General features: G+C 39.2%; 1 protein-coding gene across 2 annotated transcripts in view; it reads right to left on the bottom strand.

The window, feature by feature from the left end:
• Positions 1–27,345, bottom strand: part of SPTBN5 (spectrin beta, non-erythrocytic 5) — a 98,844-nt gene that overhangs the window by 19,178 nt on the left and 52,321 nt on the right. For both annotated transcript variants that reach the window (XM_080593746.1, XM_080593747.1), the window contains 15 exons: positions 21,588–21,692; positions 20,380–20,565; positions 15,979–16,134; positions 15,195–15,386; positions 14,455–14,550; positions 12,085–12,203; positions 11,176–11,290; positions 10,417–10,530; positions 8,786–8,907; positions 7,995–8,157; positions 5,911–6,099; positions 4,831–4,908; positions 3,209–3,381; positions 2,005–2,095; positions 1,233–1,379 (listed from right to left, as the gene is read on the bottom strand). In XM_080593746.1, coding sequence (XP_080449872.1) covers positions 1,233–1,379; positions 2,005–2,095; positions 3,209–3,381; positions 4,831–4,908; positions 5,911–6,099; positions 7,995–8,157; positions 8,786–8,907; positions 10,417–10,530; positions 11,176–11,290; positions 12,085–12,203; positions 14,455–14,550; positions 15,195–15,386; positions 15,979–16,134; positions 20,380–20,565; positions 21,588–21,692 — 2,046 coding nt within the window. The remainder of the gene's footprint in view (positions 1–1,232; positions 1,380–2,004; positions 2,096–3,208; positions 3,382–4,830; positions 4,909–5,910; positions 6,100–7,994; positions 8,158–8,785; positions 8,908–10,416; positions 10,531–11,175; positions 11,291–12,084; positions 12,204–14,454; positions 14,551–15,194; positions 15,387–15,978; positions 16,135–20,379; positions 20,566–21,587; positions 21,693–27,345) is intronic.

Genomic DNA, 27,345 nt, shown 5'->3' with positions numbered 1-27,345 from the left:
CAGATATAAGGAGGCTGCAGAGATGAAGAAAAAGACATAAAGGCAAAATACTTACTGCAAGTAGGGCAGAAGCTGATTTTCTTGTCTTTTTAACCTCTAAAATGATTTGAAATGCTAGAAGAATATTAAAAGACATCTAAAGGGTAAAGAGAATTTTCATTATGCAACAGCTACGTTGCTTAAAAGCTGGCAGGGATCCTAGTTTGCAACCATGATGTTTTTTTTCTATGATGTGCCATATTCCATGACCATTGCTTGAGATTGCCCAGCCACCTAGCCCTTTCTTCTCCCTTTCTTGCAAGCTGAAAGAGTGAACCATCTCATACTAGTGAACATGAGGTAGTAAAATCTCTAGTTTAGAGGGATGCAGTTTCACCCTTTCGTCCCCCTGTCACGTCTGTGTTGTGTCTAAATATAAAGGGTTCTGCAATACTGGACACAGGTGAGTATGAAGAGAAACTCTACCTTTAATGCTTAGTTTTCTCTTGCAAAATACAGCTGGTAAGTACTGTGCTGAGAATAAGGTTAATAAACATGTAACAGTCTGTCCTTCCAAACTTATCATCTGATCGCAGCTTCTGCCAAGTATCTGACAAAGCTTGTCAGACTTCCCTCATATCTCTCCTACTAGCATGCCTCTGCAAAGGCAACACTTGAAAACTTGTCTTGATCTTTTCTGTTGGATACAACTTATCTGACTTGTTGAAGTTGTGCATCCAATCACCTAGGTTCCTTGCTGGAAAGAAACAGATATACCTCCAAAGTGTGATTCACACCAGAGAGAAGTGTCTAAAGTCAGTGGAATGAATCACTCTTGAGAGCACCTATCTCCTTCCGTTGCATGCACAGTGAATATAGATAACAAGCCCACGTTAAACACTAACAGATAAGTTGAAAGAACCCTGTGGGCACACAAATTTCTTGGCAGACCAAAAGAACAAGCTTCCCAATCTCCTCAAAGACAGAGTGAACAACATCAGTGAGAGGACAGTGATTTCCCCTTGCTTGTTCGAGGTCTCTGTAACTCAGTCTGCTTATAGTCTCTTACACCAGTTGCCCAGCCTTGCCATCAACCAGCTTCTGGAGGTCACCATCCCTGGAGGTCTTCAAGAAACGTGTAGATTTAGAACTTAGTAGCATGGTTTAGTGGTGGACTTTAGTACTAGGTTAAAGGTTGGACTAGATGATCTTAGAGGTCTTTTCCAACCTGCATGATTCTACGATTCACTCACAGATTTGATGGAGTCCAGGCGATTCCTATTGGCCATGATCTCTGCTTGGAAAGCCTGGTGCTTCTGAAGTTTGGTCTGTAGATTGCTTGGATCCTTCCAGCTATCATCCTGGGCAATGCTGTTCTTCTCATTGATCCAGGCAGCCACCTTTGGGGAGGAAAGTACAGAAATAGTAAAGAACTTCAGTATTTGTTCAATTCCAACCTGCCAGGCGCTCCTCTAGCATGTATAAAACATATGATTAGCGAGTGGGGACACAAATGAGTTGTCCTTTTGTGATTCTGCTTCCCTAAGCTCCTCACATCTTTCATGATGAGGTTACCCCTACACCTCTGTTTACCAGCACTGTCATCTGGAAATGGATCTGCCTCCATGAAATATTTCCTATAGAGTGAGGAAGAGTGTGGGCACAGGTGTGCATACACACACACGTGCATGCAGAAGAAAGGGCAATTACCTCCCTATTTCTACCCTACCATCCATATCTCACAAGAAAAGGACTAGTATGTCTCTTCCCATGAATTATGATGTGGTGGCACATTTCCTTTTAAGCACCTATTTCTTACAGATTTTGCTGTGGTCCAAACGGAGGGAAGCTGTGACTTGAAAAGTGAAAAATATTCCTTCACCCTTATCCTCATATTTTCCAATATAATCTAATTCCAGACTTGGTTCCTTGATTTTTCTCTCAGTAAATCCCTTCAGGGATTCAGACCTATGCAGCAGAGTATGTTTTAAGAAACAGAATACCGTGAATCCTGTGTAATTGTACCTCATAGGAATTCTTCAGCAACTTCTGCAGAAGCCTTGATTCCTCTAGCAGATGTCTGCGAGCAGCAGCATTCTCCAGCAATTTCTCTTTTCTGAAAGGAAGACAGATGTGTGAGGAAAAAGCCACGGAGTGATTTAGATAGTATACTGGCTTTTGATTTTCGTCTCTAAAAAACACATGACCTAACACTTGGTGTCTAAGAGAGTTCTGCATAATATGCAGCCTTCCATGATTCACACTGTCAGAGAAGATGCTCATGACACTATAGGAATTTGATTACTAGCAGATAAATATATTTAAAGTATGCACAAATTCTGTGTGTATGATACCTGCATCTAGGAATCACATTACTGCCTTTCAGGGGACAACTGAACATAAGGTCAGCTGGTTTTTATATATATATATATATATATATATATGTATATATAGTTTTTATATATACCTATGGGTATAATGGTATTTGTCACTGATAATATCTGACAAGCCAAAGCTACAACATCCTTTCATCTTTCTCCAAATGTGGACCTGCAGCACTTTATTCATGTTAAGACAGGCAGGCATGAAATAGTTTGATCATATTAATAATTTTGTATGTTTGCTTTCATTGTAAGGGATTTCTAATTTCTTTTTGTAAATTTTACATACATCTCTTCATCTACCATAGAAATGAACATAACCACTTCTAATGCTAGTATTTGTTTAAGATGAACACTACACAACATGCTAGGAAAAATAAAGCAATTCACACAAAAGGCCAAGATCTAATCAGAAAGAATTGCAAAATGCCCTAAAAGATAATTTGAGCAGGGCTTTAAGATCAACCCACTAGAGCAGTGAAAAAGCAGTTGTGTATGAAATGACCTTTCTTGATGGTATTTAATGACAATGAAATATTTAATGGCACAGCAGGCCTCTGTGTGTTGTCTGCAGCACTGTCCCTATGGCCAGGCCAGGGTACAGAATTACAGGAATAAGGCCTTTTTCTGAATCTCAACCCCCTCTGCTTAACTGTATTTTGGAATCCTCCTACTAAATATTAATTAGTCTCAAGCCAATTTTGCAAGATCACAGATTGCAGTGGAAAGTCAAGTAAATGCAAACCAGTTTATGGTTCTCTTACAACATTTGGATATATTAGAGTGACATTGGAAGAATCTCATTGCAAAAGAGAAGGGTGGCAGACATGAGGAGGGTTTGACTTCACCTCCTCAGAACGGCCTGGCATCTGTTGGTGATGTTGTCTGAGTCATAATGCTTGTTCTGAATTAGCTGCTGAGCAAACGAAGCCATCTCATCAATTTTCTCCATCTGAGCTTCCAGGGATTTTTCAAACTGCATGTGTTTCCGCTGTAGGCTCTCCACACTAGACAATGAGTCCTGGAAGGAATTCAACAAAGGGAAGCTGCTTTCAGTCAGAGTTATTCCATCTACCACACTGATAATCCAGAAGCTAAATGGCATTTACCCCACATTTGCAAGCTGTCAAGAAAATTTATTGGCCTTTGAAATTTGTTGGCATTGAATCTGAGACTTGGGGCCTAAATGTTCCATGCGTGGTCTGAGACCGATAATTCAGGGTCAAAACTGAACAAAATGCTGGACGCTTTGCTGCTTCTGCTTACTGCTGCGCTACATAGAGCATCTCACACTTCTCAGGAGATAAAGCTGATCACCTACTCATAAATCAATCTTGTGACGGATGCTATTTTTGACAGCAAATATGGGATGCCAAACTGACATCAAAGTTATGTGAACAAATATGTCACAGAAAGAGATTGAAATTAGAGCTTCGGTTTCAGCCCATGGAATTTGGAAGAGTTCGGATCCAGATTTGAATCTGAAGACTGGTGCCTGCCATTACAGTTAATCTAGAGAAAAACACATTCTAACTTCCAGTGAATTTGTGAATCCATTTGTGAATCCAAAGCTTTAAGAGCTCTCTTTTTAGCACCCCCTTGCACTTTTAATTTTAGAATCAGTGTCAAAATGTTGTTACTTTAATAAACTCTGCTTTCTCACTATTCTAGAGGAAGCTATAAAGCTCCTGAAGAAATGTATCGTCCCAAAAGGTCACATCAAATGGGTCAGAAAAACATCTAAACTTCTGGGTGCTTACATGAGTCATTGGAAGAGAAATTACTGAGTGCTTTCTTTGCATTGCTGAGCTAAATATGACCGGAAAATGGGTGGCTCCTTCTAAGTCTCTTATACTTCCATGGAGGGACTGTAAATACATACCTCCAGGCTGAAACTTACAGAGACAGACACCAGCCAATAGCATTACATGTTTTTCTTACCATTTGTACCCATTATGTCTACACTGAACTCTGAGATGTAATTGTAGCTTCTGCACAGACAGCTGATTTGGTACCTATAGAAGGTACTGAGTAAAGCATCATTGTTTATACCCGGCATCCTGCATGGTTTTTGTACGCCATGTCTTAGTCTGTAGTTCCAGTTACTGGAACTGCACTGTTACTGGTACCTGAAGAATCTAATTTAGAGCTACACTAGGTATGTCAGCAGTGACAGGGGTGACAACCTGCGCAATGCTAGTAAATTTATTTGGGCCAGATATATTCAGTAAGAGAAACGCAGTCTATTTTCCTGCCATAATAGGAGAAATCAGACTGTTTAATTAATCCTGGGGCTGAGCAACCCATCCTGTGTAAAGTATTGAGGAAGGAAATCTGATCCCAGATCATCAGCAAGACAAAACAGTAACTTCAGAAGAAGATGGAAGGTTCTGAGCACATCATCATACTTCACAGCTCCCAGTTCTCCAGACTGATACCTGAGAACGTTATCATTTCTTGGAGCACCTACCCCTAAGTCTTCATTGGCTAGGAAAGCCTCTTTGCTGCTGAGCCAGCTCTCAGTCTGTTCCACATAGCCATAGAATTTCTGTATAGGAAAAAAAAAAGCAGTCGTAAACATGGTGTAAAGTAGACTTGGGCCGAGTATACTGAAAAAAAACCCTAAACTGCTAGGGCAATTGCAAAAATTAATCACACAGCACTGGATGGCAATAAGCATTAGATGCTGCCAAAACCATGTGCGTAACAACTATTATTGTAGCCTTCTCTTTTATAATATGACTATTTGTCTAAAACATTGGATACAATACAAGTAATTGTAGCATGTTTGCTAATACTGTAGAGAAAGTGCTGTGTAAGGTAACTGACCAGTAAACAGGACTGTAACATGGCCTGAAGTAACTAGAAGGTAATACACAAAGAAGCTTAAAAGCAGCCCTTACCATATGGTTTGAGTTCTCATATATATGAAGCTTTTTAGATGGGACTAGTAGGACAAGCTGTTATTTAAGGTACTCAACATTACCCCTTGTAAGATCTCTGTTTCAGTTATTTCTAACTTTTGCCAACAAGTTATTTGGGCAGAAATTTTGTAAAGTGAGATGATTGTTTCAGGGATGTGTTTCTGGAAAACTGCAGCCAGGACAGTTCTTATATTAGAAAAAAAGCCAGGGAAAAATACATTATTTTGTTCATGCTATACTTTTCTTTGAATAATTCTTTAAAAATACATGCCTCCAGCCATGTTTTGGGGGAGGGTATTGAATTTAGTAGGGTAGTGACATTCTATTTTTAGTACATGCCTTTTGTCAACTACATAAATGTTTGACCTAATTTTGCCAAGTTTTATAACTTTCGAAAAGCAGATGAGCACATGTTCCATAGAAATTGCTTTGATTTGTAAAGATGGAATTTAAAAATACAATAAAAATCCAGTGCCCTCAGTAGCCTTCCAGAAACCAGTGTTAAACACTAGGTATTACCATTTCATCCCCAATAGGTGGTAATCCCATGTTATAAAATGTGTTGTTTATACCAAGGGAAGTTGTCACTGGGATGTGCATTCCCTGTAGAATGTCATTTTACTCACCTGTAAATCTTGTGCCTGAAACAGTTTTATATGTTGCTCCTGCCATGCTTTGATCAGTTCAGACCAGGCTTGCTGTAGTCTGGAAAGGGACTGGTGAATCTCAGGGGTTGCATAGTGATCAGAATTGGCAAGTTGTTGACCATAGTTACTGAGAGAGTTGAATCTTTCCACTCGTGCTTCAATCTCCTCCTAAAATATATTACTAAGGTTGATGTCAAGGGTTTATGGAAAGCCAACTATTCAGAATACAGGCCTTAAGGGGAAGAATATAGACTGTAACTTTCCAACACTAATATTTGTATGGAAAATCATTCATGTTTGAGCTATGTTACTGAAAGAGCACAGATTGCCTAAGAGAAAATAAATGTGGACAATAAATGACTTTATTGCTCTAGGAACAACTGGTCTCCTACAAATCAAAATTGGGATTAAATTAGAAACAGATTGGAAAATACTCATATAAATGAAAACAGTTTTGAACACCCATCATACTGTATACCCCACTGAGTCTTCCTATATAAAGGTGGTTCTGAGACAAACAGTACCTAGAATTTTTCCCCTCCTGCCAAATAAATTGGCATCAGATTATTACATTAAAGACACTGTTCTACTTCATTTCATGGTGTTAAAATGAAATACTTAACTTTTTCACCTGGTCTGAGGAATGAGTTATGCCTGTATACTGAATCCCCCAGGTGAAAGCATTAAAAGCAACTATGAGACCTACGAATTGAGTGTGGAATTCCTGATGGAAACCATTTGAAAATAAAAATAACCATGTACTGAAATAATACTGTACATTAACTCGTAAGCCATCTTAAAAATTATGGCATGGACTACTAAATGCCTGAAATTAGAACAGTTCCTTTTAGGTATTTTTTCTGAGGGTGGTGATGGTGCCCAGTCTTTGATAACACAGCTGTAACATACCATTTTATTTATTTATTTTTAATTTAGATTAGTACATTGTGTTTAACTACAATCTCCCCTAAGGACTATAGTCTGAGCCACTAATCTGAATAAAAAATAAATCCATTTTTCTTGTCATGCCTATAATTTTAGTTTAGTCAACCCTGTGCAAAAGAATACATTCCCTGGATTCTGCCTTTTACTGTGTGGCTATCTCTTTAGAAACAAAGGGTTCCTTTACTAACAGATATTAAAGACCTAGATCTTGCTCCTACCTAAATTTAGAATACATTGCATCAGTGCTTTTTTTTTTTTTTTTCAAGTGTTTTCTATTGTTTCTAAAATTGCTGAGTCTGTGACATGAGAAACAATTGTTAATAAAAAGAAGACTGAAAGAAGAGGGGGCATCAAGTATTTGATACTAAATTTAGGTTTGAAAAATGAAATAGAATCTACAAACTAATTATGCTAGTGATGGGACCCACAAAGCACTGGATTTTCATCATTAATATTAGTCATGATTCTGGGAACATGCCTTTTAGAAAAGGTAACATAACTGCAAAGAAAAGATAACACAAAAACTGAAAGATAGCAATGATGCTTGTGAAAAAGTAAAGTAACATTTTTTCTAAGGTTAATTAACAATAGCACTCCCTTTAGAAAATCCACCAAAAATTTTAGCCAAATCAGTCTGCAAACGATTGTGTGGTAATTTGTACTGGGATATGAAGTGTTTCAGAACTGAAAATGTAGTACAATCCAATGGTAATTTACTGCCCCATGTGAGTCAATGCTGGTTTTATTTTCCTCTGAGGCAAACGGAGTTTGCATCACAAAATCTAGCTCAAAGCTAGATTGCAATTAACTTTTTAGTAACCTGAGTAAAGAGATCAGCACTGAGACTGAATCAGCTTTTAACCTGCAGGACTGGACAGCAGAAGAGGTGAGAGGGAATGTAGCTTTTTGGGACTTTTTGCAGAAACATGAGCTGTTAAATAGCTCACAGGATAGAGTTCTATTAGTTCTTAGGTGACTTCTGTCACTAACCTGTTACTGAAAACAGTCTTACGATATATTTGACAGACGCATGCAGTAGAATCCTGCTGTCTGCAGCCTGTAATTCCTGTAAGGAAGGATTCCCAGTATATTCAATTGAAAGCAAGGATGATACTCGCCTTTCTCTGCTGATGCTCCTCAATCATGCTTTCAACATCATTTAGACTTTTAGGGAGTCCCCCTGCTTCCATTAAACCTCTGATGTTTTGGACCCAATCTAGCATTTCCTTCATCTCAAAGTTAAACTTCTGCAGTTGATACGAGGCCGCCAGCTTCTCCTTCCTGCAATGCAATGTGCATTAGCCAACAGAGTTGTCTAGTTCCCATCCCCTCCCCATTTGCAGAGCAAGGTATCCTATGAGAAACCAACTCAAGTGAATTCAAGCCTTCTAGCTTTCCCTTGCAGCTCCTTTCTTCGTGCTAAACCAAAACTACAGGTGATGAATGCTGCGTTGGAGACAACAAGTTTACCTTATTTTCTACCTCAGTTCATTAGGACAAGAAAAGTGAAAACCTGCATAATTGTTGTTTCCAGAAAGAATTCCAACTCAGGCCTGAGCTTTTCTTGTTTTGGAAAGATTCAAGAAAAAAATCTTCTAGAATCATCCAAAAATAAGTCTTCCACAAAGGCTTCATGACAGATTTAATCTGATAGTCCGGAGGCATTTTAGTAACACTATTTTAGTGGAATAAGCTAGGAACTCATTGGACCAGCTTTCCCAAAGTCACATCTGTGGAACTTCTGTTGTACAAAGTCATCCTTGTTCCAATGCAGGTGTCTTAGCTGCCTGTATATGCTTTGTAATGGACCCTCAAAAACTTTTGGAAAAGTCCCTGGAAAGTAGAATTGTGAGCACAGGGAATAGTTTTGTTCCTGCTAAGAGATATTCGGACCCCTAGAAGTCTTTACCTTTGTCTGGCCTGTCCCTGGAGTCGCAGCCAGTTGTTTTTCATCTCCTGTTGCTTCATAGTCAGTTTGTCATTTATGGATGGATTCCTTGTGGAAAGGCGGAAAGATTCCAATTCCAATGGCTGGGAAGAGATTTATAGTGGGGTGAATTTATGCCAAAAAGCTTATGTTTGTTCCTGAGATTGCCTTTCAGGACAAGTAGTTCATTTTAAAATCCCAGTTTTCAAAAGTGGTACTTAGATTACAATAACAAAATATACGAAGAGACTTCTTATATGCAGAAAAAAAATACATACAAATTTCCAAGCAATCATCCAAGTAAGGAAAGGTAAGTGTATGTTGCTTCACACCCACTTTACAATTAAGAAAGCAGTTTTACAGAATGGTGATAAACATAGAGGAAAATGAAGTGCTAGTCATAACCTCTAGTAGCCTAATGTAAGATAGGTAACTGGAGCCATGAAGACAGAGTACACAGAAGCAACCAGATTTGCCTTTCAGCAGAGGACTCAAAAATCCCTTGTATCTATTTCAGCTAGCAGCTGCATCAAAACACCACTTTCAGTGTGGACTTCTGGTTGATGCTGTTTTCATTAACACAGCCTGACAAACAGTATAGAACACTCACCGAACCAGGTTTAAAGTTATCTTTCTTCTTCATTTTCATCAATTTGATGGTGTTATAGAATTTTAATTAGGCAGAAAGGAGAATATGCCAGGCTGTTTTTAATCCACAAGAAAAGCACAGATATACTTTGTAAATCTGTAAATTTGTGGCAGCATTTAAAAACTTCCTCATCTTTCTGTGTTTCCATGCAGAACTCCCCCCTACAGCTTTAGTGATGCTATCTGTGGAATGCTGACTGGTAATCACGCACATTTCATATGAGAATTAGCTAAGAAAGTCACAATGTGTGAAGGTATCACACGTATTGTCACCACTTGCATACTATAGTGAAGGAAAGATTTAGTGAAATTTTGCAAAAATATGTTTCTTATGAAAAGCCTTACTACTCTAGCCAATAGTGAAAATGGTGAGGTGTTGTTATATTATTTCTGAAAACATTTTTTTTTTTAATATGTCATTATATAGGAACTCAGACCCGTATTTAATGCTCGGATTAGTCCTAAACCATGCAAAGTGGGTGCTTTTCAAAAGCAAGAGCTGATTATAGAGGGAATTATAGCCTAAGATGCTTGGGTTTGACAGCTATATCAGAAAACTGTGTGCACTGTAGTTTTGCATTTTAGTTTTAAACAAAACCAGAGTTAGGATTTTGGTTCAAGTCAGTCCAGAAACTGGGAGAAAGATGGAGAGCTAAATTTGGATTCCATGCTTTCCAAAAGACGATCCAATCTGGCTTGCAGAGGAGAGTTGGAGAATCAACTAATATGTTAAAAAGGGACTTCTCTTCTTAGATTTGGTCGATCAGAAAGAATGGCATCTCATACAATATAAAGTACAATTAATTGGCACAGTGTTTTACACTGAGAATAAATGTGTGCTCTGCCATATGTACTGTTTGCTCATACTGATGGATCTGAACAATCACATCGATGCTTGCACTCTATTCCCAAGAAGAAAAAGTGAACTTTTTTTGTAGTATCCTCTGTACTTTTCCACTTCTTACCTCCATTTTGGACTTAATAACGTTGATTTCCCTCTCCATCTCTTCATGTCTTCGAATAAGGTTTTCCACACTTTCTACATCTTTCCCATAATCCAGTGCTTGTATCAGTACACTCTGGAGGGGCAGGGGGATGTGTAAATGGTAAAGATGACACAAAGCAAAAGGGTCATATTTTAATTATTTCAAATTGTTTCCTTCTTCCCTTCTTTTTATTGTCATCTGAATGTTCTTATTGTCTTTTTAAATATTAACAGAGCACTTTATGTCTGCACTCATTAAAGAGATGGAACAAGAACTTTGAATAGTCTCAATCCTGCTACTGGGCATTCACATGTAAAACAAAGACAGGAATGCTTCCCTGTATTTCTTAATCGTTATTTTATTTTTTTTTCCCATAGATGAAAATAACCCAATAGTTCCCATTAAGTTGTGGCATACAAATTTGCATGACTGTGCATTTCATGAAATATGGAAAAAAATTAATTCTCAGAACCCTAGCAGAAATGAAATCCCAGACAATGAAGTAATATATTTGTAGAAGTTGTTATAAAAATTTCAAACCAATGGTCTTGTAACTTGAAGTGGTCATATTACATATTTGGCTACTGACTTACAGTTCAATAAACAGCTTTAGTTACATCCATGAAATCATTAGTTTTTATATAGCCATTTTCTTCTATTAATCTCAAAATTACAATCCAGACTAGGCATTTTTACCTCCATTTTCCCATGTCAATTAATGTAAATCTGAGAACTCACCTTCTCAGTAATTCTCTCTGTGATATCATCAATTTCTCTGATTAAGGCATGAATCTCTAGGGCTCCCTCTAACTTCTTCCTGTATGCATTCAGGTTACCACGGAAACTGTCCCACCTTTTATCGGAAAGAATATTTTAGGGGTGTATTTCACAGGTGAGAATTTGCACAACTGAGTTTCATGAAGCTCAGATCTAAGCAAAAAGACTAGATTTCTGAGCTACATTGTGACTGAACCCCAGGTTCTCACAATAGGGGACATAGCCTAGAGATAAAGCATTAGTCTGATCAAGCTATTTGGTTATATTTGTTCCAAGTTTTCAGGATGGGATGTAGGTTAAAAGCTAAAAAGTCCTGATACAGTTTCCTTAAACTCTCAATAATCTTACAGCCCCTACCTTCATGCTTTTGGTTCTTAGCTAGTGGACTGTGAAGTAGCAGAATCATAGAATGGTTTGGATTGGAAGGGACTTTACAGTTATCATCTAATTCCAAGCCTCTTGCCATGGCCTGTTTCCATATTCTAGTTCCATATTCCATATTTCTAGTGGAAGCCAACCTTCCACTAGATCAGGTTGCTCAAGAAGCAATATGCTTCTTCACCAGGGCAACATCTGTACGAACAGATGGAAGTGTTTTAGCTTCATGGACGTAGTCTGTAAAGTACTGTGAAATAGCACGTCTGTCTCCAAGGCTAGACACATGACTTTGGCTCTGCTGGATTAGAAATCCTTCTGGCTAACTGCTCCTAGAGTCTTGAAAGGCAGCTTCAGTGCCTGAAGTTTGGTAGTCACGACATTAAAGAAAATACATATTGCAATTCCTTCACTTATCTCAGCTCAGCCCGCCTAAGATACCTCATCTTCCCTTTCTGTTATTGCTTTACACAGAAGATTTAAAAGCATACTCACTTTTCATTGAGCTGCTTCCGGCGCTGATATATTGTCCTTGTCTCTTCCTTGTTTTGTCTCTCCAGTTTCATGGCCAGGGCATTGATAGCCTTGATGTGAGCATCATCTACTGTTGTCTCCTTCAAAGCGAGAAAAGGAACCAAGGTATGTGTTCAAAATGTTTGTGACTGAGTCTGACACATGTAAAACAACAATAACAGCAACAAGCAAGATTTATACCTTGCTACCAGAAATTTCAGACAGCTCTACTATCATGTTGCTGTTATCAGTCCCAAGTGAGCAGACAGTGCAGGCAAGAAAGAACGCTAATAATGATACACTGCGTAATGACGATACATAGAATCAGCAATGATCTAGGTCTAGATAAGAACTCTCAGAGCTTCATTTCTAAGCCAGGCATTCTAGCAGGGGCTCATCTGTTGAGGAAACACAGCTGCAGCTGCTAGTTACATAGGTGGCTGCCATGAAACAGCTGATGTGTGGCAGATTGTTCCTCTGTCAAAAAGGTAAGTGGCTTGTAGCTCTTCACTTTTTTTCTAGATAGGCTTCTTCAGAAGTTCCTTAAAATCTATACAGCCCTGAGAAACCCAGACGACCCATAAATTGTAAGTAAGGTGTGTCATTGCTTTTTATTCTAAAGCAACATCACTGTATTTTAAAAGGTATGTTAAACCTTTCAGGCAACTTGCTTCCCATGTAGCATATGCACGACAGAAAGGATAATATTTGCACAGATACTCTGTACTATAGTGGATAATTCTTCTGGTGCATGATGGATGGCCAACACTGAACACTGCTCCAGGATTCAGAAACATTCTTTATTTTTGTAAGACCAGTAAATCACAGGCTTAGTGGGGAGACATTAATCACTGGTGTAGTAGAAGCACAGCTGCCACATACCAGCAAATTTTTATTGAAGTATTTACTCCATTTGTATTTTATTTATGCTATATCCATACCAACATGCACATTTCCACATGTATTTCAGTATTATACACAGCCACAAAGTAAACAAGAGAAACCAGAGGACAGATATATATTACTTTTTCAGAAACCTTGCAGTCTCCTCTTCTGGGAGCTAGCAGCATAATATGTCGGAATATGAGTAGAAAATCTGGGAGCCATCAACACGGGATAGTTGATCCCCACCCTGCTCTCAGCCTTGTCTAGTTGGGAAACCTAGACTGGATGGATGTACACACTGTGCCAGGACCAGCCTGCTTCTCTTCGTGTCACCCTATAAAGCATGGTATAATCAAGCATCAGCTATGATGGTATCAGTCTCAGCCTTTTCCTGTAAGAATCACATTTAAAGTGGTACAGGAGCAGTGGCTACCAGCTGGCAGAAGCTCTGTCTTAATCAATGGAAAGATTTATTTTTTCAGTCTTATGCTGACTAGGGCACCATGCTGTTTCTGTCTCTTTCACCATCCTTCTTTTTGACTGGTACAACCTGTAGCACAACCCTTGCTCCCTCCCCTAGCTCACGGTTCAGCTGGTGAGGACTGAAGGGCCAATGAAGGTCCCTTTACTCCCCTGATTCTGCGGTACTGAATTTTGAGTATTTTGGCTTTCTGCCCAGATCTGGTACTGACTCACTGCCACAGGAAATCCTGTCAGGCTCTGGAGAGAGGAGCTCAAGGTTTTCTCCCAGGTGCCAGGCATATCTATGCTTTTATTTTGTGCAGAAGAGGATTGCCGTCTTCTGCTATTAGGCAACAGAAAGAGAAGATGGGAGCTGTCATTACATAACTGGCAACTAGGATAACAGGCAAATAGGATAAAGAGCATATTAAGAGAGAACATTAGAGTAAACCTCACTCATGAAGTCCTAACAGGCCTCTTTCCATACCTTCCTCAGAGTTTTCAGACTAGCAAGGAGGGGAAAGGAGAAATAAAGGAGGGAAATGGTGAAAGTGGTCAATTTACTTTAAAGGTCTCGTTCACAGAAGGCTTATGCCAGATTTCAGATTCAAACAAACATTGCTGAAACAACTATTTTTAATCCACCTTTGGGTGGAACTGACTATGGCTTGCAGACCACTTGAAGCAAACTGGAAATTTGCTCAAAACTTAATTCAGACTCACACAGACAGCTTTTCAGCAATGTAATGCAATCCAAAATTTTAGGTTGCATCACAAGCACCTGATGGCTCTGTTTAGACATCATCAAAGCAGAAGGCACAATGATGGAAACCAGTATCCATTTCAATAGCTTACAAAGTGGCAATGCTTCCTACCTCCCTGATCTTTCATCTCCTCAGGGTACTGGAACTGTATTTACTACCTGGATATGTTGCTGGGCTGAAAAACTAACTGTTGCTCTCAGCCGTACAAGGAATATGGAAACAGGCATGGAAAACCTCTTACCCCTGATGTCGCTCCACGGAACTCATTCAGCTTTTTCATGAGCTGAAGGCAGTGCTCATAGTCATTTCCCACATCACCTATGTTAATCATGACTTCCTGGGGAAAGAAGCAGTAGACAGGCAAACATTCAGGCTAAGAATACAAGAACACAATACATGCCAGTACTTATGCTGATGCAGTTAAGTTCTGTGATGTTCTCTACAAATCACTGACCTATAACTTCTGAAGTAGTCTCTTCTGATTTTTAGATAATCATGAGACTTATTCTCAACTTCTTTTCCAATCTATTACTGATTATTAAACAGCCTATGAATGAAAACTTAGTGGATAAAGTGACTTCCTTCACTGCTACAAAGAGGAACTTTCAGATTTGATACACAATGAAACTGAATGCCAGTTGCCAAATGCTTCAAGTCCCTTCTATTTTAAGTGTGCTTTTAGACCTCCATTTTGACAGAGACACACAAGACCACCACTGACAATATCAATTTCTTTGTGTGTACATTTTACATGAGAAGATGTGCTAATACTGTCCAACCAACTCTGGCACAGAAACACTCCAGAAAGTTTTTAGAAGCTTTTGGATTATTCCTTCCATATTGTCTGTAGAGCACATCACAATTCTCTCATGCAAAAGGCACTAAGAAAATGTCCTGGAAGATGAGACATTTATCACATGTTCGTTGCAAGATAGCAAGACTCTAGTGCACTGCTTGGGTTAAATACTGGAGTTCATTTACCTTCTCCCTGATCCAGGCTTCCACCTGGTTCACTTTCTGGAGAAATTCCAGGAAATCCCGGCTATCCTCCAGCATCTTTCCACGGGCAGCAACAGCTCTCTTTAACTTCTCCCAGCGCTCCTGAAGCATGCGGACTTGGTGACGGATCTCCCCTGATTTTGGGTGGCCTTTTGATACCAGGGCTTCTCCTTTCTTCACATTCAGGAGAGGGGATTAGAAATGATGGTTACTACTCGTTACTACTAATTTTTAATACAATTACCACATTACGTGTCTTTTCTAGAAGGACTCTCACTTTCCTAACCTGCACAATAAATTACTAATGTAATTTCTCAGGTCTCAAATAATAATGCTCAATAATGCCTTATGTCTAGAGGGAATCAAGAACAATAGATTTAAATATTTGCCTGCCAAAGAGAGCTATTACAGATGATTGTGCCCTTCAACTGTATGATTTCCCCAGTATCAATGAGTATGTTCAGCTACTGGGCATGAAATCCTATTTACCTTTTGTAGGAGTAATCACCCCAGGCAAGGAAGAAGTTGGTGATATCTTTCTATTCGGACAGTAAGGAAAGATGGAAGTCCCTAAGTCCCTTGGAGAGAAATTAAGAAACCCCTCTGTTGTAAATTAATGGCATTCTATTTCCATGGCATAGAAACTGGGTTCTTCTCACACATAGAAAAATTGATAACAAGCTGGTGAACAAGTTACCCTTCTTTCTCATTCCATCTTAGATAACCTGCAGTAATCTATAAAACACTAGCAGAGTGTGAGAGTTACCTTATTAACAGCTGTGATGATTTCTTCATTTGCTAGAATCTCTGCCTCAAAGACTTGATGTTTCTGCAGCAGCTTCATTTTGTCCTGCAGATTGCTGGGGTCTTGTATGGAAGGATCCTCTAGTTTCTGCATGCGCTCATTGATCCAGTTTTCTGCCTGCAGCAGTGTGAAACACCTGAGTTAGCATGACAACTACATGCCATCCTGGGGCCTCCTCCCAAGACATGTCATTATTCAATGCAACTGCCTGTGTCTGGGCTAGGTAGATTGAGCTGGGAGCTGACAGACATGATAGCTTTCTAGTTTCTGAACTATTCTACTTGACAGGAAATAAAAGCAGGTAGGAATGAAAATCATTTTTATCTGACCACAAGAATAATGAAAAAATTCCTTGCAAAATTTTATCACAAGCCATGAATATATTAGTCAATATTCTAGATTAGGCATAGAGGATCCTTGAGAAGATATGCAATCTTAACATGGTAGACATATTTAAAATGAGCTTGTGATAACTGGGTCTTGGATTTAGGGCTCTGAGTTTCATCTCCTATCTTTGTCATTGACCTACCTGTAAACTAGGTTAAGATTCTTGTAAATTCTGTGCCTTGCCTATAAAACAGTGCTAAAATTCCCTCGATTTCAGAGATGTTCTGAGACCTAAATGGAAAATGTGATGCAATAAAGCCTTACCGATGTGCCGAAGCACTAGTTAGTTTGTTTGAAAGCAAATACAAGTCTATTTGTTTTTACACTTCATAAAATTCAAAATATCCTAGTCAGGAACATCAGATTCAGACCATCATGTGAAGCACGAGGACTAATAATGCACAGGTTACATGCTTCTCTTAGGAATTCTTTCTTAGGGGATTTAAATGTATGCAGAATAAAATGGACAACAGGGTAGTGACCTTACTGCATTTTTTTTAAAGTTAGCTAAACTTCAGCACTTAGCACTGACAGAAATATTTTCTATCCATCAAAGCACACAGCTGAACACTTGACATACACTGTAACTGATCCCACTGTCCTCAGACCACTGAAGTACCCAAATGTTTTGACTACAGAAGAACAGCAAATTGAAGCCAGCTTCATCAGTTTCAAAGTGTCTTGGCTGTCCTTGTGGAACTGCTCTACACACACACGCAAGAACTGAAAACTGGAAGATTTTCTCAGTTAATTAATGATTTGAAGTGTTGTTTCAGCTGCTGAAATTCTATAAACAATAGCAGAAATAGCTTTCACTAGCAGCACACTCTCCAGAAACTATTTCCCTCCAAAGTACGTTTAGAGATTCACACAGAAGCCCTACGCCTTATGTCAAGGTTGCCCGGGACAGCAAACTGTCATCTGCTGTTTTCATTTCTGACACCCTCCCCACAAGCTAGGGCCTTCTCCCATTACCCAGCCACACATTAACACTTTAAGGTCAATTTAACTGACTTCTCATTTAAATGGGAGAGGCTCATCCATGCAGTTAGGCTGAGAAACCAGTGGATCCCCTGTACATTGCCACTCAAAGGGAGATTTCTCTCCTACTTTTTTTTTTTTTTTTGTAATAAGTAAGGGCTTAATGGCAGACCGAACAAAACTTTAAAAATCACATTTGCAATCTTAGTGACTTGATTTGTTCTCAGGCTTACTTAGGATGGCTCTAGAGAGTGAGAGATCTTTCTCCTAGCTCCATGTCCATATTCAGATATAAAGCAAGGCTGATCTGTTTTTCTAAGCTCTTTCTATGGAATGCCTTATGGTTGAATGGACAAACATTTTCACTTCATTGAAGACAAGGACAGTGAGACCAGTGTAATACTCAGTGTAGGTACATGGGAACAGTCTTATTTCTATGGGACTCAAAAAAGTGTGCCCACTATCAATTTAGAAACTTACATTTTCAGAGTATTAGTTAGTGTAATCTCAAAAGGACAAACTGCTTGTAAATTACACTGATTTTCAATAACAGAAATATTCAAAATATATACAGAGCTGTGCACATTCCAAGCATTTACAATTCTCTCTCACTCCTCTGAAACAAATAAGTAAATGTTATTTATTCTCTTGTATAGAGGGCAAAAGGGAAAGCAATTTAAGTGCCACTAATATGATGAGCAAGTTTCAGAGTCAGCATTAAAACTCAGAGATGACTTTAGAAGTCAAGACTTTCAACTTTATGATCTTTCCTCTGCAACAACTTAAATAAATACATATATTTCTAAGTAGCAACCTGCTCATTTGCCTTCTACATTAAGACTGAGGTGTATAGGATTGACTGTCCTATTGTCTAGGACAGTCTAGGATAGTCTAGAAGTCTAACTTCTGTGGGACTAGAAGAGTGACAGTTTCTAGGAGAGCGTGTCCTACCCTGTGAGCTGCAAGCACATGATATCCTGAGCAAGTCATTGCAGGTTTTGTCTAGAAACGAAGTACTGTGTGCTGAAAGTGGTACAAACTGCAGCAGCTAGTTTAGCTTTCTAAGTAGACCGTATGACATCGGGCTCTATTCTGGCATCAACAATCATGGACTATGTTGTCCTGGTATTTGATGTGTGTAGCTGTCTGCGTAATTCCTTCTAGAAATTAACTAGGAGACTTTTAACCATGACAACGATCATTACTTTCTGCTGACAGAAAAAAAAATAAAAAATTGTTTGATCAATAGAAATTACTTACGATGACTGCAGGAGGGAGAATTTCCTGGGGAGTGGGATCTGAGCTATGGGACTTTTTCTCCCAAAAAGTAAGAGTAAGCAATGACCTCAATGATTTCACAACTAAATTCAAACTCTTTTCTGCAATTTAACTTTCCTTTGGGGACTATGCTCATAAATGAACCCATACACACCCAGAACATCATTACAATCAAGTTAAACATTCCATTCTACTCACCAAAGAGGAAGGGAGATATTACCACAAAAATTTTTTTAATTCCTTGGTGGCATTCACATTCTACAGTGGTAGGCAATGAATTTAGACTGGCGGACTAAACAAGTAGCTTGAGAGCAAAAAATCCCTACAGAACTCTTGGCTGAATTAATGTGGAGAAATTGGCTGAGAAAAGGGAAATATTCCTCACTATACAAGACAGACGCTGTGCTAGCATGTGATTCGAGAAAACTGAATGAAGGAGGACCCCAGCCCAAGCACTGCTGACAATTACAGAGAGATGGGAAGCAATGAAGAAGTATTCCTAGCCAAGGGGTTGATTGTATCTCTAGGAGGGCAGTCACAGTTTGCAGTTATGGGACCTTTCCTTCAGAGGTACATTGCTCTTTTAAAAATATTAGCATTCTGCAATGCACTGTCCAGTCCATCCTCTCCCCTCTGCTAGTCCACAAGGTGGACCAGCTGTCATTGGTGGGCTGGTTCATGTGATAGGAAAGGTATGACCAAATAATACAGGTTAATATTTGACTGTGTAAATAATTCCTGATAAAGTTTGTTTTAAAAAGCGGAGTGCAACTCTGGCTCTTTAGTGTAGCCAAAGAAGAGGGTATTTAAATATTTTATTATTATGGTTGGAGTTCCAAATCTATTGTGCTATGAATGGAATTTAGCAGCCATTTATTCCTTAGATTACTTTTTTATTTGTTTGTTTTTAATTTGGTTGTCAGCAGCAACTGTGTTAAAAGCCTTTGGAAACAATCCTAATTTGAACTGTCAGGACATGTGCCTTTTTTGTGGGCTGGGAGGTGACAAGTACCTGCAGTTTTTCTTTAAAACATGCAGGATGTTCCAAAAGATACAGCAGCAGAAGGGGTGTTTACCAGACCATCAAGAGTGTTTGTAAGTGTCCCTCCGGGTCTGTGTGCTGTTGTTTATGCCAGCACACTGGATGCTAGCACATTTTTCAGTCACACACATTGTGCTGCCCTTTGAAAGACTGATCTGTTATGTTTTTCCAACAGTGGTGCCAGGAACTGAGCTACTTGGTTACAGCACTAAGGCCAGAACAGAAGACAGAGACTAACATGTTCTGCAGACTAGCCTACAGTAGCTGAAGAGCCATGCTCACTTACAGCACTGTTTCGAAGGCCTTCAGTGAGCATGCACTAATAAAGGTTGGTGCCCTTGCCATGTTGGTTTCTACTTTGTATTTACTCTGACATCCCTTTTTTTCCCACCAAAGGAAACATAAGCTGGCAGTTACCTTTCCATGAGCTTTATTTCAGCAAAGCTCCTGATGTGTAAAGTAGCTCTAACGGGCACAATGCCACGATAATGGTATAATAGCAGCAATGTTATTGGCTCACCTACCCCTTTGCGTGAAAGCACGGCAGTACAGGAGTTGCCATACCAGAGCAGATTATCAATTCATCTAATCTCTGGCAAGAACAAACACTTCATTCAACAGAGGTAGGCAGTTCCCCTCCCTTCCATCCTCATACCAGTCTAAATCCCTCTCACCTCTGCCAAGTTCTGGTAGAAAAGTGCTAGAAGAAGAGCAGTCTGCAGCTTGTCTCTCCTGCTCTGGGAGAGATCCTTGATCTGCTGCTTCCTCACAAGAATGGTGTTTAGTTTGTGCCGTATCTGTAGCCCATCCAGTCCACCATCCTTTTCTAGCCTGCTTGCCTGTTCTTGAAGAGACATAATCTGAGAAAGCAACAAATCTGAAGTCACATTTATGCTTTCACATGGTTTGAAACAAACAAACAAACAGAACAAAAAAACAGGCTCCTTTCCATACCTAAGACTGTCTTTTTTGCTGGAAAGATCCAAGAATGTTAGGGACAGGCTTACCAGCATTCCCCTCAACCTCCCCCAGTACTATGACACATCTACGACCTCCTTGTTATTAGTCTCTGTAACACATCATGGCTACTTAGACGAAAAAAAGCTGTTGCTACAGGAGTCCTTATCCCATTAATCATATGGTGCAAGGAGTGATGGAGCAAGCCTGACCCTCATGGATGCTCAGGTTTTATTACTTTGTGGAAATCAGGTGTTGGGAGATAGCTCTCAACATGAACAATCAGCCTAGCAGCGAGCTGGCACAGGGCTGGGAGCTCATTCCATCTGGGGAAGCCAGGCATAGCCCCAGGTTTGAGAGTTTAGCCTTAGCATGGATGAATTACAGCTGCTGGCCAACTGCCATGCAGATTCTTTTATATATGGGTGAACGATTCAGCATCTTTTCCATAGATGCAAAGAGGGTAGACAATTTGGTACAGACATTATATAAAAAATATATATGTGAATAATGAGTCAAACCATCCAGTTTGAAATACTGTATTTTACTTGCTTTAAAAGCCACTGTTTTTCTGTGAAAAAATGCAGAAACTTCTGGTATCCACAACACGCAGTATGGTCTGCTTAAAATATCTGCTCTGGTACATCCCAGTATTTGATTTACTAAGTGGTTTTCCTGTCTACTTCAAGACAATATAGACAGGATTTGGGCATGGATAGTTTAATACTTTTTTCCACTCCTCTGCCTCTCATTTCAGTAAGATCCCACATTTTTTCTCTGGCTCGAGTATATCAGGCATATCACACCTGTTCAGCGATTTAACCTGTTGCCATACTAAAAAAAAACACCACCACCACCACCAAAAAAACCTACACAATTATTTCAGCTCTTTGATTGGTAGAATATTCATGTTTGGTTACCATACCTTCTCATCCTGTGATGCCAGTAGCTTCTCGAAAGCCTCATGTTTTCTAATCAGTTGCTCTACTTCATCTACAGAGCTTCCAAGGTCACTGCTTTTCAGATAAACCTACAAAAAACATTTAATATTTTTCTCAGTGGATTAAATATCACACTCAGTTCACAAATGTGAGAGGAGATATTAGCTCTACAGTTGATAATTGGAAATGAAGTAGTAGAGCTCCATGATCTTGAGCAAGAAATACAATAGCAAGCCGAACTAAGTAAAGCTACCAGTCACTGCTTACCATGATCACTAAACCACAAGGCTGGCAGTGAATTCAAGATGTCTAAGCCATTCTTGTAATCCAAAGCATGTCTGATAGATGTCTGTATGGTTTCTTCTTAGGAGACATCCAACAGCAGAGACTTTGCAGTCTCCCTTGGCAATTTATTCCACTGCTTCACTATATTTCCTATTAACAAGATTTTCCAGATATCTAACCTGAAAATTCACTGCTAACACTTCACCTCATTACATGCTGCCCTCTTCATCACAGAAAGGAAATGAGTCCTTTTACATTTGCTTCAGTCTTGCACATACTTGTAGGCTCTTTGAATACTTGGATTTCTATCTTCTGTAGTATAAAGCTACCCTGATCAGATCAGTCGTTCCACAGAGGCTGTGTCTTCTTGACTTCTGATTATTCTCATTGTTCTCCTCTGGGTTTTCTCCATTTCCACTTATTCTGAAATGTTGTTCCTACAACTTTATGCAATACTTGGCTGAGGCTGCCATAGTGAAGGCAGAAGAGAACTGCTGGTGCCTTTCAAGCTGTAATCATCCTCATGCATCTGTGTATGGTGCTTATCCTTTACTCAATACCTTGAACTCAAGTTCACCCTGTAATCTATTATAAGTTTCCAGAACCTTTTCAGAAGAACTGCTATCAGACCAGCTTGTCTCCATCCTGTATTTATTCAGCTGGTTATTCATGAAAAATATCATAACTTGCACCTCTACCAAGTGCATTACATTCGTTATTTTTTCAGGACTTTTTTCCAACTTGCCTGCACTAATTTTATTTGCTGTCTATCCTGTCACATTCTAACCTAAGAAGACCTAAGTATAAAATATGAAAGGCAGCTTTAAAGAAACTGACCTCTGCTCTATTCACTTTTAACACTATTAGGACATTTTATATTAATCCATGTACATCTCTAATGCACCACGGTGTTTGTTAACTCCTTCTTGGTGCTAAGAAAATTGATTACACAATTGCTACCATGCATTCTGTCACTAGTTAATGTTTTCTCAGATGCAAAAGAAAAAACAACGTAGTTATGTATTGGCAACAAAAAAGAAGATATTCTGCAGGTTAGTAAGCATTTATGCTTTTCCTGTGGATTTAATTGCCCACAATCACTTCCCTTATTTAGTTGTGAGATAATGGCAAGAAAAATCAAACAAACAAACAAACAAAAAACCACAACTGTATGCTCTGATAAGACATAAAAATTACTTGTGGACAAGATTTACAGTGTAGTGAACACAAATGAACAGAATTTTGAAATTCAGTCTCCTACAAGGGACTGCATTTTTCAGCTTGGACATGGCACTATGTGATCAATTCTGTGAGCTAATGGAATTATAAATGTTTGGAAAAGGATGAGAAATTCCAACCAAAAACTACCTGGGTAAAGTGCAGAGATGGAAGAAAGATTTGAGATCAGTGATGTAGTGTGAAAAAATTAAGCTGCACGGAAAGAAACAGAACAGAATGAGCAAAACAACACAACAGCTAATATTTTCAAAAGCGGACTGTTAAAGAACTCAGGCAAATCTGTGACTCAAAGCACAGAGGAACCCTCTGGATGTCCCCCTGCTCCCACCTGAGGGCCCCACTGAAGCTCAGCCCTGGCCCCAGCCCTGCCAGAGCTGCACTGAAGGGAGGCCTGAGCCTGGCCCTCGTGGATGGCCCAGACTGCTCTCGTTACCTTGCTTTGTCACTGTGATCTCCAGCTGGTTGATGGACCTTGTTATCGTCACCACCACTTCACTCTCCTTGGCAACTGTGGCTTAGAGAACTGACAGCTAGACTTGGCCTGACTTCCTGGTTCATTTTTGGGACTTAATGAGAGGCATATTTTGCACATACAGAAAAATGTGCAGAAGGATATCACGCCTGACCAGATGTTCAAACTACTCTGTACTAATCCACTTGAAGTATCAGAAGACAGGTGAGCAAATCCCATAACAGTAATCACGGCCGGGAAGAGTGGAAGGCCACTTAAAACTGGCCTACATTTTTAATAAGTCTGGTCCATAAATCACCAGGATGCATAAAGAAATACATTATCAATAATACTTCTTCTCTATTACATACAAATCCCACCAGAAGACAGATATTTTGTTATTCAAACTTTAATCCTTTGATCTATCCTACTCATCAAGTGTAGGAAATTGTGACAGATTTTTTTAGAGTGTTTTTAAGGTTTGTTTTGCTCTTGTGGAAGAAAAACCCCACACATGCAGGCTCTAGGTATGTTTGTTCTACTGCTGTATTAAGCCACTTATAATTAACATCCATTTTTCACATATAATTAACATCCACTTTTACACTAAGAAAAAAAAAAGCTATCTGTGGAATCTACTTATTCCTGTTTTCTGTATATAAGCATAGAGGCACATACTACATCTCTACATTTGTGTTTTAAAAGCTAAAGGCAATGTAGTCTCCCTATCAGATTTTGTGAATTATCAATCATTTTTTGTCAAAAAAAAAGATTTACCTGAAGAAAAAGAAAATTCTCTTAATTTTCCACATATCACTTCAGGACCTTTATTTAGTAACTGTTAGCAGAAACTGCAAACTTTGTGATACATGAAGAAACAGTCATTAGTTTTCCTGCTTTTATAATCTGTGGTGGGAAAAAAAGACAAGGGACATCTACTGATAAAGATGGTTACTTTCCTTGGAAAGGAGAATGGAGGCATTTGAGATCAGGGGTGTGGGACAGTGAGTCATAATCAGCTGCCACTGGAGTGCTCAGTGCCTTGCTCCTACCGCAAATCACTGTACACAAATAATACTGAGCATTCAAAGCCCCATTCCCTGAGCTGTTTCAACAGTGGAAAAAATGCTTCTGTCTTCTGAAAACTTCATAACAGGCCCCTACAGTAGAAGCTCATGCAAATGATCCCGAGAGCCCAGGTTTTAATACTGAAAAACACTGCGAAAGAAACGTGGCTGTGCGCATTGCAGGAGAGGCTACGGCAATGTGCTTAGAGGAAACCAACCCCAGCAGCACAAGCACTGCTACCTGGAGAGCTCATGAGATAAAATGCTTCCATTTGTCCTTTAAACAGAAATCTTACTCTAGCAATTGCTGGAATCAGAACTGCAATACTTTTCATTTAAGCATTTGTTATACCAATCTGAAAGCAGCATGAAAACTGGCTCCCACACCATGATGTTGGCTCTTGGCCAATTACATCACTTTTTGGCACAGGGAATAGCCTGAGACAGGTCCCCAAACTCCTGCTTTGAAGGTGATGTGTTAATTTCAAACACAAAAACACCGCATAGCTCTCCTCAGGTAACCTATCAGGGTCTCCCACAGTACACAGCAGGTATAAACTTTCTTTCAAGTTTGTTTCCATTATGAATCATAGCCCATCATCAGGAATTTAACTGTCAGCCACAAAAAGCACCAAAGACTTGTCCACTTGCTATATAATGGACTCATTTTTAAGTGAAGACTTGCAAAGACACTTAAAACCACAAAACGGACTTGGCTGTTTCTGAGATTTGAAACAGAACATACAACAAGTAGCCAAGTTATTAACAGTGTGAAGGACAGAAATGGAGGTTTTAACTCTATTTCAAATGGAGTTTTTCACTATTTCTGAGCTAACTGCAGAGATTCAGCCATGCTGTCACAATAAGACCTCTTCTGCATAAGTTAACACAGAACTAAATGCAAAGTGCATCTCAAAACAGATGTTCCTTTTAAATAAAATAGCATTATGTACACACTTATGTGACAGCACAGGTCTGCTCTACCTTTTGGAGAAATACTAAATGAAACATTTTAGTCATTAGGATAACTCTGCACTCTGGATGGCACAACTTCACATTCATACAGACACACTGGAAGCTGACACGGTCCTGTAAGATATCTGTCTTCCAAGAAATGTCATTTTTACATCTCTAGAAGAAAAAACTATTTTAAGTATTTGCGTGAATCCACTCCCTTCTCCTGCTTCTGGTCTTCACAGTATAACAAGCTTAACATATTTTGCTCCCCACTGCCTGCCCTGGGCTTGCTGCTGAGGTTGCTGGAACTCCACTGAAAATTTTTCATCTCTAAGCATGCACTAAAGGCCAGAATTACTCCCAGACATAAATGCCTTCACTTCAAGTGTGTAATCAAGTCCAAACTCTCTGCCCAGACACATGACAACAACAAGGTTTGATTTGATCTTCTTCTGATAAAAGTAAATACAAAACAAAAAGAAAAAAATAATTACATTTGTTTTAGCAAAGTAAATATATGTACTTAATACCGAGATAACATATAGCTCATGACTAAGTTATGCTATGCTTTGTTCCAGGAAAAGTTATGGTTATAGTATGATACTTTGCTATAAGTGAAACAAAACACACCAAGTTGTTTATAAAAAATACATGCACCTTTTCTATCATACTGACATCACTGTTTTGTTGGCCTCTCATTTCACAGTACAAATGCAAAATTCTAATTTTAAATGTATTAAAATTTGTCTTCCCCCCTTCCCACCACATGCTATCTATTCAGCATAAGAATATGATTATCTGGTATTGGAAAAGTATACGGGAGAAATACAGAGACTAATCAGTGTTTGTTTTCCCTTAAGTGTTACAGTTACATCCTCTGACCTATCCCATGCATCAAAATTCCCAAGCTCTGCCCCTATCCTGTAAGTGGTAGGTGTTAGACCAGAATCCTATGCCCTTACAACATTGTCATTAAAATATTTACTTACAATACATTTATCCAAAGGCAGATTAAATTCCTCTTAAAATCCCCTTAGTTTCACCACTAGAGACTTTGCTGGGACGTCCAAATTTGACAAGCAATGGAAATTAAATTCCCCTCTTTTCCCTCAGGAAAGGGCGGTATCTCTCTTTTTCAAAGGGAAAAATTGATTTCTTCCTGCACACTTAAATATACTGGCTTTTAAAAACAAGGATTACATTAAAAGTTTACAAACCCAGGAATTAACCATTTAGAAATACAGCACAATATGACAAATGAGAAAATAAAAACAGTGTAACAGAATAATGTAAGCAAAACTATACTGAGGATTTGTCCCAGGTCCTAGACTGACCAGCAGAGAGGAAAACCAGTTCTTGGCTCTAAAGTCTTGAACCTTCAAAGTGTTGGGCACTACAGCCCAATTATGCAAAACCTGTAAGTACATGCACAGCATTGTGCATGTCAACTTGACAGCAGTACACAAATGGTTAAAAGGGAACACTTGTTAAGTGCTGGATCTGATCAGAGCACTCAGCTTCATTTAGGATGGACCAAGCAGCAACTGCAGCCTCGGTGACAGCAGAACAGGAGTAGCTTTCTGATTGCCCCTTAAGTCATCTTATAGGTAGTAGGAACAGGGCAGGAAGCATACAAGAAGGAATCCAAACGGCTTGATTAAACGGCTTGATGTTTGCAAATGTTCCTAGAATGGAATGGAAATCTTCACCACTCTCCTCCCAGATCCAAAGGACGCAATGTTG

The sequence above is a fragment of the Anser brachyrhynchus genome, assembly GCF_964034855.1.
Source record: "Anser brachyrhynchus genome assembly, chromosome: 5".
NCBI classification, from domain to species: Eukaryota; Metazoa; Chordata; class Aves; order Anseriformes; family Anatidae; genus Anser; species Anser brachyrhynchus.
This window is presented reverse-complemented; position numbering and strand designations above follow the sequence as displayed.